The 14,440-nt window shown below is 38.9% G+C and overlaps 1 protein-coding gene across 1 annotated transcript in view; it reads right to left on the reverse strand.

The window, feature by feature from the left end:
* fsip1.L (fibrous sheath interacting protein 1 L homeolog) overlaps window positions 1–14,440 on the reverse strand; it is a 44,698-nt gene that overhangs the window by 13,594 nt on the left and 16,664 nt on the right. The window contains exons 6-9 of the mRNA XM_018231287.2: window positions 12,750–12,843; window positions 5,995–6,096; window positions 5,772–5,872; window positions 1,163–1,270 (exon numbers count right to left, since the gene is read on the reverse strand). Coding sequence (XP_018086776.1) covers window positions 1,163–1,270; window positions 5,772–5,872; window positions 5,995–6,096; window positions 12,750–12,843 — 405 coding nt within the window. The remainder of the gene's footprint in view (window positions 1–1,162; window positions 1,271–5,771; window positions 5,873–5,994; window positions 6,097–12,749; window positions 12,844–14,440) is intronic.

Below are 14,440 nucleotides of genomic sequence, written 5' to 3' on the forward strand. Positions count from 1 at the left end.
GAAGATGAAGAAAGTTGAAGGGCACCATGAAAAAGAGATGAAGATAGGAGAAAAACCCATGAGCGGAAAAAAGACAAATAATAGACAGCTGAAGAAAGGAGGTGGAAATAACACAGCTAGTTTAATCTAGCTTCTTTTAATGGGACAGTTCTGTAAAGGAAAAATATTTCCACAAAATGAATATTTAAGCAAAAGATATTCTATAACATATTAAGTGGCATATTAAAAAATCTTATCAAACTGGAATATATATATTTAAGTAAATATTGCCTTTTATATCTTTTTACATTTATCGCATTTATCATTTAGTTTTCTTTTTTCTTATCTTTTTACCTTTTCGTGGCGGCCAGTGTACTGCCTCAGAGATCACCTGACCAGAAATAATACAGCCCTAACTACAACAGGAAGAAGTGTGGGAGTTAAATACAGAGCTTTGTCCGTTAATTGGCTCATGTGACCTAACATGTACAGTATGGTTTGTTTGTATGCACCGTGAATCCTAGGATATCATAGGATTGTTATGTTTAACTTTGTGGTGCTTGTATTGTATACCAAGAATCCAAAAAGCAGACGGCACTTCTGAAGGTGGGTTTTATTGGAGGTCCTGCTGGAAATACCTTACGCGTTTCGGGAGTTATCCCTTAGTCATAGGTCTTGTATTGTATACATATTTTTAGCACCTAAACCTTTTGTGTAAATATAAATGTGTATATTTGTAAATATATAAACTAGCTTGAAATTGGATGTATTTAGTTTTGTATCCTACTTAATGGAGAAAGTAGGACATTTTTCCTCTAAAAGTTTTTGTTTTTCCAATGTGGAATCTTACGTTTTATCACTTAACAGCATTACTTTAAGCAAAAAAAATGCAAAGACATAACTGATATGTGTTAGTCCCTTTTCATTCCATTCCTCTCCCCACTGGAAAATCTGGTGGGGAACAGGCTACACAGAATGTTGGCCATCATTCTCTTTATGATATCACACAGTCTGGATGCCCAAGCACCGACTCTTGCAGGAAATCTCAGCCATACAATAACTACATCTCACACCCAAGTTATGTGGTATTCTACACAAGGCTTCTGTGATCCAAGAATTTAATTACATTAATTAAGTTGCTTAGAATCTGCAGAAATGTGTTTAAATTCCAATATTTCCTTACGGTAATATCTTCATCGCTGCAGCCTTCCTGAATATCTTCCAGTAGCTGCTCCAATCGTAACTTCTCATCATCCATCAGAAGGATATAGGCCCCGGCATCCTTTGCCAACTGTAAAATGAACATGGACTTAAATATCCTGTTGAATCAAACCATGCCAACTCTGTATGAGCGACGCTCGCTCTCTTTATTTATCACAACTGCCAAATGTAACAAGCTTTTCCATCACATTGAACAGGAAAATATTAACCAGATTAGGTGTCTGCCAACTTAGATTTGGAAGGGGTATGATATAATAGCTTAAAAAAATATTCATAACATAAAAAAAACCCAAAGCACAGTATTTTCCGACTGCCTTTCTATTCACTCTAAAATCCATCTCATCAGTTTTTGGTATGCCTGATGTGAAGAAGGGATCTCTTTAATCTATCTTGGCTGGGTTTATCAAGGCAACGTTTAAGATGTTCGGAAAGAGTGATTTATACAGAGTTCTGTTGGGAAAGTGTTTAGTGAAATTCAGTTTCCCAGTTAAGGAGAAAATCTTCTTCTCAAGAGTCCCAATAAGTCTGATACGTGTAACCCTACAAAGATAAGGCCAAAAGATAAGGCCAGGTAAGCAACTGGTCAAACAAAGAGCCGTATGCCTCTGTTGAGATCATTTTAGCCTTACCATCACTACATATGGGTTGTTGATACCTCCCACTGATCTGTAACCCATACATCAGGCAACCAGGATGCTAAATAACCTACACTTTCTTTCTGCCTCCACTGGGGCAAAGAAGTGGATCAGTGCAATTTAGTCACCCATGTGGGATAAACCAAAGATCAAAGTTTGAGGCTTAAAGGGGTGGTTAATAGTGATGGGCCAATAAATTCGCATGTCACAAATTCGCAGCAAATTTACGCATTTCGCTGGCAGTGAATACATTTGCAAATCTCCCATGAAAATTCGCCTGCATCAAAAAATTTTGGACGCGCGTCTGAAAACTCGCTCACGTCTTGACTTTAGCGCTAGCGGCAAAATTAACAGAAAACTTTTTTTTGGACGCGGTCATCAATTTCGATTTTCACTATTTTTTTCGCTAATTTTTCGTGAAGAAATTGGGAGAAAATGGGAGACATTCACCCATCACTGATGGTTAACCTTCAGTATGTTATATAATGGACAATTATAAGTCTTCCTTATATATTTTTTATAGTTTTTAAATTATTTGCCTTTTTCTTCTGACTCTTTCCAGCTTTTTTGGGGGTCACTGAACCCATCTGAAAAACAAATGCTCTGTAAAGGCTACAAATGTATTGTTATTGCTACTTTTATTACTCATCTTTCTAGTCAGGCCCTCTACTATTCATATTCCAGTCACTTATCCAAATCAATGCATGATTTCTAGGGTACTTTGGACCCTAGCAACCAGATTGCTGAAATCGCAAATTAGAGAGCTGTTATAAAGAATAAAAAATAAAGAGCTAAATAACTCAAAGACCACAAATCATAAGAAATTAAATCTAATTGCAAATGCCTCAGAATATCACTCTCTACGTCATGCTAAAAGTTAACTCAAAGGTGAACAACCCCATTAAATCTAGACATAATATAGATGCAGGCAGTGTCATTCAGAGGCTACTAAAGCTAATAAAGTGCATTAAGAAGGGCATTAACTTAACTTAAGGGATGAAAACACAATTTTGCCTCTTTATAGGTCCCTGGTAAGGCCTTATCTGGAGTATGCAATGCAGCTTTGGACTCCAGTCCTTAAGAAGGATATAAATGGAGAGAGTGCAGAGATGTGCAACTAAACTGATTAGAGGGATGGAAGATTTCAATTATGAGGCTAGATTGTCACGGTTGGGGTTGCTCTCTCAGGAGAAAAGACGCTTATAAGGGGACATGATTACTCTTTACAAGTAAATTAGAGGGCATTATAGACAGATAGCAGGAGATCTATTTTTCCATAAAAAGGAGCACCACAGCAGTGGCCACCCCTTTAGGCTAGAGGAGAAAAACTTTCATTTCATATAGTGATACTGCAAACTACAATTAGTATAGATATTTGTATATATAGTTTATGCAAATGTATGGAGGGGTTGATGTGAGTGTGTGTGTACAGTATATACTGTATGAGCACTGGGTTTAATTTGATAGGGGTTGAACTTGATGGACTTTGGTCTTATTTTAACTCAATTTAACTACTGTACGTAACTATGTAACTCATACAAACTAGCCATGCTTATCTTAAGCATACACAGATAGCCAATTTAGGGACACGTCCAAGACCAGCACTTGCTCATGGATATTGCCATAATGATAACCTACTTGTGGCCTACTCAATTGATACCTAATAGGGGTTTCTCCACTCCCATTACCTCAGGGCTGTATTTTGACAATGGTTTCCTGACCATATGACCATCTGCACAGTTCCAAATGTAATCTGAATATTGGCCCACACCCTTAATGATCATATTAGATCAGCCTGATTTGCTTTTAATGTTCCGATTTTATAGTAAGATCAAACAGAGAACTCAAAGAGAACTCAAAGCACCTGGAATTGCCAAGGTAATTTTTATTGGATTAATTATTATTGGAAATCATTAAGCTAACACACTTCAGAGAGAAAGAAATTCTTTAGAAATTAGAACTTAAAACCAACTTCAAAGCTATCTCGCCAACCTCCGCTATTTTATAACACTTAAGTAAACTGTATCAGCAAAGGTCAGTGATTTATAACACTGTTGTTATTATTGGTGTGGCCCTATGCAATAGGTATTTATGTGATAAGCTTCAAGACATCAGTAATTGGGCAAATAAAAGGGTCTTGAATTAAAGGGGAAATGCACCCGATGTGATGTTTATTACTTTTAACAATGGTCTAAATAGGTTAGTGTCTATCATAGGCAAATCATTTTCTATTCAGAAAGGGATGGTGGTTTTCAGAGTTTAAGAGTGTTCCACAGGCATGGGCTGAGCTAGAACCACATGGTTTGTTTAAGTGCTGACATCATCTGCACCAGCAGAATAGTGATGGGACGAACCTCCTGAAACAGGACAGGACAAAAGGGATTAACCATGGGTGAATAAGGTTTGGCACTAAAATGTGTATCCACTTTGGGTTGGGTTCATTGTCCTGAACAGTGTAGTTTGTGTGTTGCAGTTGGGCACCCAATTTGTGGGATAGTGTTCCCCAGAACCTGTTGTACACTAATGACATTTCTGAAGGGGGAAGGTTGGGCTCAGGCCTTCAAGTCCATTCTCAACCTTGAGCTGGATCAAGGCTGGGTTTAGAATCCCCTTTCTTCTGATCTAAGTGATTCTGTATCAGAAAATTACAGACTTCCTCAACACTATAGCAGAGGCTATACAGGCTTAAATAGCCCCCTGGTCACTGAGTATACCATTGGGTGGTGGGCCCACACAAGATGCAAGGACCTTGATCAAAGGGAAGAAAGATCATAAATAATACTTGGGACTGCTGTTAACTGTTTTTGTGAACTTTAGTTACCCTTTAAATAAGTAATACTTCTTTATTGATGCTGCCCATAATTTCCTTTGACATACCCCTTGTCTATTGATTAAAGTATACAGAAATTCAATTCAGATAAAAGAGATCAATATTTGCCTAAGTCTGTTACAACAGACTGACGTTTATTATAAAAAAAACAAGGGAATTTCCACTAAACACATCAAAATGAATGATGAGAAAAAGAAATGTTAAATATAAAGGGCTATTTGAGATAGTTGGGACAATTAAGCAGCAATTCCTTTCAATATACAGGTATGGGACTTGTTATCCAGAATGCTTGGGGCCTGACTTTTTCTGGATAAAGTATCCTTCTGTAATTTGGATCTTCATACCTTAAAGGAGAACTAAACTCTAAAAATGAATATGGCTAAAAATTGCATATTTTATATAGTGAACTTATTGCACCAGCTTAAAGTTTCAGCTTGTCAATAGCAGCAATGATCCAGGACTTCAAATTAGTCACAGGGGGTCACCATCTTGGAAAGTGTCAGTGACACTCACATGCTCAGTGGGCTCTGACCAGCTGTTGAGAAGTTTAGGGGTCGTCCCAAATTATCAAGCAGAAAATGAGGTTTATCTGTAATATAAGTTGATGCTGCTTTATTATTACAGAGGAAAAGGAAATCATTTTTAAAAATGTGGATTATTTGGCTAAAAAGGAGTCTATGGGAGTTGGTCTTGCCATAATTCGGAGCATTCTGGATAACGAGTTTCCTGTTAATGGATCCCATACATGTACCATGAAAATACTGTAAGTCCTAATGCAAAGTGATGAGTTTGCTCATGGCACAAAAAAGAAATGCATTTGGAAAGGCAGCTCAACTCAAATTTTTAGAGGAAAAAAAATCTAAAATTTTATGAGATATATAATATCCGGAAGCTGCTAAAACCTGACTTTTTCGAGTTATTTTATAGATAAATAAGATAAAATTGTGGATGGGAGTTTGCTCCAACTTGATTTAATAAAATGATGAGATAAATTTGAGTTTTAGTAAATAACCCCCTGAGTGTGCTTTTTAAACCATGCCATGCAAGATAGTACTCCTCAATCCCCCCCCCCCCCATAGTTTAGATGTATATAGATGTATACAAACCTCAATATTCCTTTGAATAAAATCCACTTCTTTCTTTTGCCCTTTACTGTGCCTTGTTTTGCAATCTGATCTGTCACTTGAATCTGCACCAGTCATGTTACCTTTCAAAAAACATGGCATATTGACGGTAAAAATAATCACTATATAAATAAATACATACAGATATATATATATTATTTACAACCTTTATATACACTTTGTTGATACATAGAATTGCTGTTACCTTGCAGAGTCTTGTGATCATCATCCTCTACAGGGTCTTCATTGGGCAACTGAGTAGGAAATACAGGGGAAAATATATTGCACATCTGCACACTGGCTGCGTCTGCAAAACAGTAACATGGGTTATAAAAGATTGCATTTTTTCAACCTTCCACCATAACACTTAGTCATAAAGCTGCCAGGACAAGTCACACTCCAGTGGCAATTCACACATACACTATATGGCTAAAAGTATCTGGACACCTGCCTGTCCAATATCTCATTCTCAAACCAAGTGTTTATATTAACCTCTAGTCTTCTGGGAAGGCTTTCCACTAGATGTTATGAAATGATTGGTGGGCTTTGCTTCCATTTTAGTCAGGTTGAGTAGTTATGTTGGGTGACCAGACCTGCCTCACAGTTTTCATTCCAATTAATCCTGCATGTGTGGGCCAGTCAAGTTCTCCAACTCCTATCTCAGAAAACCCTAATCTTTATAAACCACACTTTCTGGGCAGTGGAATTATCATGCTGAAAAAAGGCCTCCCCAAAACTGATGCCATACAGTAAGAAGCATGAAGTTGTCAAGAATGTCACTGTACACTGTAGCTTTTAGGTTTGCATTAATTAGTCCAGACCATGCAAACAACCCCAAACCACTTTTTCCCCTTTACAAAACTTCCTATCAGCCCCCAACACCAGAACTGTCTGTCTAACTGTGAGATAGAGAAGTATAATTCATTACTCCAGGGAACAGGCTTCCATTTGCTCCATTGCAATACTTGGAACAGTGTAGGGTGACTTTTATGTCCGGTTGTTTGACAATAAAAACTGATGCCTTTATTAACTTTTGTGCTGGTGTTGCTTCCAGAGATACATTTGAACTTGGCAGACAGTCCCATCTGAAGACCTGAGATTTTAAATGGAGTACTGGAAAAGTTTGTCCAACTAGCGTATTCAGAATCTTGTTTATAAAGTGTAGGAACATCTTATGGGTTGTATGGTCTCCTGAATTACATGGACCTTGAAATTCTTCAGTCCCACCAAGATCATAGTTGTCCATCCTGAAGTCATAGCCATAAAATAATTGTGAAGTTTTATTTACTTATAACTCTGTTATTGTGTTTCTTTGGAAAAAGAGATCTAGCACCCTTGGGTAGGACTAGAGTAGGACTAGAGTAGGACTAGAGTAGAGGTTGGGGGTAGGGTTGCCACCTTTGCTGATGGCTAAACCCGAACACGGGGGGGCGGGGCAGATAATATTGGGGGTGGAGCAGTGATGTAGGAACAGGCATGATGAGATCAGAGGTGGGCACAATGATGTTGTTCAAGTTATGACACCAGCACAAGGTCATTGCATCACTTAGATTGAACTGGCTGGATTTCTATCCAGTTTTCACAATGTTTTAAAGTGTTAATGCCCAGTTCAAAACCACACAGATGGCATCCCTATCTCTGTCTATATTCTGCTTGATGATTAAGCCCAATCCTTTAATTACATGTATGAGATCTATTATACAGAAACCAGTTATCCAGAAAGCTCTGAAATACAGCAATGCTTATTTAGAAAAAACACTTATTTTTGATTGATTTGCTTTTTTTTTGTATCTGTAATAATAAGAAAGGTGAGTATTTGAATGCTTTTCATGTACAGTATTGACTAAATTATTGTTCAAGTTTCATAAGGTTGAAAACCGAACAGAAAGTTCAGACCCGAACAGGCCTTACAAACACCAAACTGTTAGGGTCAAAACCGAACAGGTGGCAACCCTAGTTGGGGGGCTTATCCTTAAGGCTAGTTAGGGTAGATTTGAGGAGGGCCCATATTTACTCTTTTAGAACCTTTAACATGAAGGCTGAATAGAGTTTTTGTGGCTAGACACTTATGTGCTGATCTATATATTGTTGGAACCATAAAATAATTGTGAAGTTTTATTTACTAAATGATTGTCTTCCTTATAACTCGGTTATTGTGTTTCTTTGGAAAAAGAGGTCTAGCCCCCTTGGGTAGGACTAGAGTAGAGGTTGGGGGGGCTTATCCTTAAGGCCAGTTGGGGTAGATTTGAGGAGGGCCCATATTTACTCTTGTAGAACCTTTTACATGAAGGTTGAATAGAGTTTTTGTGGCTAGACACTTATGTGCTGATCTATATATTGTTGGAACCATGGCTGAATGGCTGATACAAACTTGACCTCAAAGCACAGCTTTAACCAAAAAAGTCCGCCTATCACTGCTTTAGAAACTCACACACTGAAGTGCTGATTTGTAAAAGTCCTTTGTAGCAGAAACCTGTTGGTAATCATTACTGAATATAATATGAAACAGGTGTATATATATAGAGTTTTAAAGAGATTTAATTCCTTCAAAGCCAGAATTCTTTTCCATTAACTTTGGCATCATTCTATGATGATACCAACTGCTAAATACTGTAATGTCATTGTATAGAGAACATATAGGTTTCTTTAACATGATACTTGTAGAAACGTGTGGTATGTAATGTGGCTCTTGACTCTCCGTTATCATGGATCTCAGCACTGCCTGTCTCTTTTTTTTCTCTCTGTATGTGCATTGAATGACTGAATCTTCAAAGTAAAGAGCGGGAATAGAAACATTGAGTGCCATAAGAGTTTTTCTCACATACAGGATAAAAGCCAAGGGCAATACATCGGATATATTTTTAACAAATGCAGATGTTGGGGGAAAGAATTGGGTTGAAGGTTAGTGTTGAAGTTTTCAATATAAAGCAGCAGTTTGTGGGGAAAGTTAAATAATTGCTCACTTCAAACATGTCTCCGTGTAGAAGGAGTCTGTAAATAAAGCATGCAGAGTAAAGACTAATTTGGCCCGCAGGGCCTTTAAAATAGCAATAATAAGGGAAAACTAAACCAACCGCCAGTCTGGTTTGTATATGATATTTTAGTCTCCAGCACACACTAGCTTACAGCATTGGATCATAGTAGGATCATAGTCTCCTGTACAGTGGCATCTACACAAAGTTCTTCAGCACATGTAGATGATGGTGCCCCATTCCAATTACAATATAGGGAATGTCGAATAGCAGTCAAACTCTCAAAAAAGGTACAGTAACAATATTATGCAATAACAAACTTGCTTTACTTGGGTGCATACAAGAACCTGAATATACATGCAGCAAGATACAGGTTTTCTACACAACGTTGTTATACATCTGGAGTGGTACAGCAAGCACAGGTTGTTGGAAAGGTGACTACATAAATATAAGCCAAGTGGGAAAGGCATATTTTCTTCATGTGGTCATTATTTTGGACATTTCTGCCATACTTATGTGATTAGAGGCACAGAAAGAGGTGCAGTTTGCCATTTGTCTTTAAAGTTAACAAAAATACAGAAATCATTCATTTCCACCTTAATGCAATTCAGTAATTCCCAGCTGAACAGCAAGAACACCATTTCTCATGCCCCACCACCACCACCAACAGGAAAGTCTTTACCTGGACCATCAGCAAAACTTTCTAAGCCCCCATTACTTATATAAAGTATGACTTTCTACATTGCAACCCATTCAGGTTTTGTAGAAATGCTACTCCCGGCACCCTCTGATCAGGATTGCTTCTGCCACCTGAGGCTAAAGGCCCAATGCCTCCTCTCACACTCCCTGCACCTCTCCTGTAAGGGTATTGTCTACTCTAAAAGAACCAATTTTCTGGTTAAAAACTGGAAATTTAGCTCCTAAAGTTACCAGGGGAGGGTAACGACCTCTGTAAAAGTTTCTTCCTGATGTGAGGAAGTGTGGATAGGGTAAAATAGGTATAAAAGTGCAAGATGGAGACCAAGATGGTGACAGTGTTAATTCATTAAATAAGTGGTCCTGTGTCCAACAACCAAAAGGTGCTGAGATTTGCACATGACACACAGGGAGTATAGGGCAGGCAGAGTATGGCACACACAGGGAACATATGGCAGGCAGAGTATGACACACACAGGAAGCATAGAGCAGACAGAGTATGACACACACAGGGAGCATATGGCAAGCACAGTATGGCAAACACAGGGAAAATAGGGCAGGCAGAGTATGGCACACACGGGTAGCATAGAGCAGGCAGAATAGAGCAGAAGACAGGCAAATCTATCAGGACCAATCTAAGATGAATAGTTCATCCTGTGCTACATACAGTGACACAATGCTGGTGCCCCACCAGCAGTTTGAATGATGTGGGCACTTTCAGTCTGTGTCTCAGATGTGAACAGCACAGGCCTTGTGTAAACAATGCAGGGGCCAGTTAATCTCAGTACTGATACCTTTTAAAGCACAAGGTAAGCAGTCACAGCAGCCAGACATTCATGTGGAGACCACTCAAGGGAGAGTCTTGGGCCGCATACACTGGACAGCACTGGCAGAGTTGTTGTCAACAAGAGTTGGAAGGGCTGCAGGTTAGCCATCTATCATTCATCTATAGTAACTGTCTGCTTTAAACAGAATATTGTAACAATAGTGTCCCATATAGTGTACTCACTAGGAAAATACTCTTGGCTGAGGTGTGGCTTTGTTACTTTTGTGTAACACAAAGTATATTACTAGAGACCTCTGTGCTAGGAAAACATACCTCAGCAATTGCAGAAACGCAGTAATCACAAACAGGGTATACACCTATTTTTTGCTGAGAAATAAACCTCAAAAATGTTATTGCGTTAGTGGTTCTTAGAAATACTAACACTGACACGCAGGCTTAGGCAAAATAAATGCAAAATATCAGGAGCCTATACACACAGATGGTGAGTGAGTGAGTGTGATAACGGGCAAATATACAAGGATGTGGTAACAGCAGATGAAGGAATTCTGAAAGAAAAGACTGTGTTTGCTGGTTAAAGGTTGCCACCCTGTGGAGAGCTCATGCATTGAATTCTGGTGCTAACGGCTGATAAACATTAAGGTGGCTGGACTGTTATGAAGAATGTTCAAGATTTAAGACTCATCTTCTCCCAGTAACTACCAAACACTCCATGATTTACAGCAGCCTCTGAGTAAGCAAAATGTAAAATCCCTGGTTTATAGACTATTTCTTCTGTATTTAAGTAGTTATGGAATACCAGCCAAGCAGTCTGGGAATTTCAGGCACACTCAAGCACGCAAACACACAAATACACATTTTTTTGCTGATGTGACCTCACTAGCTAGACTGAAACATACAAGAGCAGCACACTTAGATTGTGAGCTCTATGGGAGGCCTGGTGCTCTATGAATAAAAAAAGATGGAAGCTGAGAAGCACTATTATGTTATTGCCCAAAATGGAAACTCCAGGTTATTCCTGGCATATTCCTAGGTGACTAAATGCCAGCCTGGAGGATAAGTGGCAGCAATTACTAACCACTCTCTCAGAGGTCACCTTATATAATCACCTTAAACATAGCACCTTGATCTAAGATTAGACTGTCCTTCTGGGACCCTAGCATTAATATTTGTGGACCCAGCAAGCAATGAGCCTTTATCCAGAGGTTAATCAGAGGAGTAACACTAGAGAATGCCAACACAACAGTGTCTCCATCTTCTGGTGAGAGGCAGGGAAATTGAGAGCTGACCCACCAGCCCTCTTGCTAATCATATCAGGGTGCCAACATCAACATTACCACTGTAGATGAAGTAGAAGGGGAAAGGTGCCAAATGAAGGAGGGACAAGGGAAAGAAATACAGTAAAAAAACGGAAATTAATTCTGTTCTGAAATTGCATAAAGTGTAGAAGTATTGTTGACACCCCTACAGGACCCTGCATTTTATTGCCTCCGGTATCCCAAATGGAACTCTAGACTTGGCCCTTGCCATATGCAGAATATATACGTATTATCTGTGAGCACCAGAACACACAGATGCTTGTGCGAGCGGACAATAGACACACACTGTCCATCTGTTGAATAAAAATGCTTATATGATTTGGGAGTGGGACAGCCCAGCTGTAGTTCCATGGGAATATGAGGTTCTAGATCCCATCCAACAGAGAAGTTATTAACACAGAGGAAGAGTAACATGATCGTCCCAGGACAGAAGCACAGATCTGTTCACTCTTTCAACGCTTCATTTTATTTAAAAGATGGATGTTTCCTTTTTTTGAAATTTTGCCCACCAACTCCTTTCACATCAATGAGAAAAGTCATGGACAGGCTACTTGCGGTCTTAGAATTGCTGCTCAATCTATAGATATAAGGTTATTGACATAAGGAATATAATTGACGTAGGTGGTAAGTATACCATCTATCTTGCCCTAGTTACAGTATTCTCATTTATAAGAAAATTATACTCTGTTAATAAGTAAACATATGCAACTGAACCATTCAGTGTACCAGGGCTGGGTGCCCTATGAACTCCAGGTATTGTAAAACTATTATCATTTCCAGCAGGCTTCAGCTGTTGGTGAGATGCCTATATATTACCTTCATTCAGAGGACCGAAAACACAAGTATAGGCTAGGAGCAAATGTTATTTCCACTAGGGGGAGAATGCCTTTTTAGATGCAAAATGTCAATTCTATCTATATATGTGGAGGTGCAATAATGCAAAAGAGGCATGCAATGTGCACATAGTAAGCTATGCCCTCAAAAACCTAATGAGTGACTATGAAAATATTAAATGTATTTACACACTGCTTTTATTAACTATACTAAGTCAGTCTATTAGGGAGCTTAGAGAATTGTAATTTAGCAATACTGGGCACAGCTACCAATACTATATATTCTTTCAGCCCATCCAGATATTATGTTTGTGCTTTTCATAAATCCATTACGACACATTCTCTACAGAACTTACCTTCCATTTCATCCAGCTGTGGGGTTAAGGCCAGGAACTTGCTGGTGTTCATGTTTTCTTCATGGCTCCGTGCAGAAGACTGTATTGTTGCACGCTAAGGAATCCAGGGGGTAAAGCCAAAGAGAACAGAACACACATTAAATATGCTCATATAATGCTTAATTAAACCCTCCTAGGAACCTGGCACATAAAAGGGCCACGTGCGGGACCATAAATCTACACTATTTTCAGGAGACCAGTACAATAATGAATGCATGCTGGGAGGATGTCTTGCCTGACTTATACTTTTTATTTCAGATCACTGCCTCTTGGGAGAATAATTTTGGAATAATTTCCTCATAATCTACTATTTCTTACAATCACAAAGAATGCATGGAACCCTAATTTCCAAACTGGGGCCCTTAATTACAAACAGAACACCAAGCACTACAGCCACATATCTAGAAGTCTTTACACCTCTGAACTTACTAAATAAGCAGGTCCAGGCCCTGGCATTTCAAGTACACAAAGACCTAAACATCCCCTACCAGCCCACTAAATAGTGACTATGGCATCACAGAGCAGCCAGATTGCCAGTCCAGACAATCCTTCAAAAGGAAAAATTGGAAAGGCCCCATCTAGAATATGCCGTACAGTTTTGGTCTCCATCACTCAAACAGGACATTATTGTATTAGAGAGGGTACAGAGAAGGGCAACTAAGATGGTAAAAGGTATTGAAAATCTTAGCTATGAGGAAAGACTAGCCAAATTGGGGATGTTCACACTGGAGAAGAGGCGCTTAAGGGGTGATATGATAACTATGTATAAATATATAAGGGGATCATATAATCATCTCTCTAATGCTTTATTTACCAGGAGGTAAATAAACTGGCACAAGGTCACCCATTCTGATTAGAAGAAAAGAGTTTCCGCCTAAATATTGCGAAGGGTTTTTTTACAGTGAGAGCTGTGAAGATGTGGAATTCTCTCCCTGAATCAGTTGTACAGGCTGATACATTAGATAGCTTTAAGAAGGGGTTGGATGGTGTTTAGCAAGTGAAGGAATACAGGGATATGGGAGATAGCTCATAGTACAAGTTGATCCAGTGACTAGTCTGATTGCCATTTTGGAGTCAGGAAGGATTTTTTTCCCTCTCTGAGGCAAACTGGAGAGGCTTCAGATGGGGGTTTTTTTTTTTTTTTGCCTTCCTCTGGATCAACTAGCACAATGATCCCCAACCAGTAGCTCGTGAGCATCATGTTGCTCTCCAACCCCTTGGATGTTGCTCCCAGTGGCCTCAAAGCAGGAGCTTATTTTTGAATTCCAGGCAAGTTTTTATTGTATAAAAACTAGGTGCACTGCCAAACAGAGCCTCAATGCAGGTTGACAATCCACATAGGGGCTATCAAATGGCCAATCACAGCACTTAATTGACCCCCCAAGAACATTTTTCATGCTAGTGTTGCTCCCCAACTCCTTTTACTTCTGAATGTTGCTCACGGGTTCAAAAGGTTGGGGATCCCTGAACTAGCAGTTAGGCAGGTTAAAATAGAGTTAAAAGCTTTAACTTAATGGACGTGTGTCTTTTTTCAACCTAACTTATATGTTACTAAAGACAGTTGTTATTCGTTTAATGTGAGTAATTAGAGTATTTATTATCCATTTGTTTATTGCGCATGAGACCCACAGTAGACGAGACAGCAATGCTTA

This window comes from Xenopus laevis, chromosome 8L, assembly GCF_017654675.1.
Source record: "Xenopus laevis strain J_2021 chromosome 8L, Xenopus_laevis_v10.1, whole genome shotgun sequence".
In the NCBI taxonomy this organism is placed as follows: Eukaryota; Metazoa; Chordata; class Amphibia; order Anura; family Pipidae; genus Xenopus; species Xenopus laevis.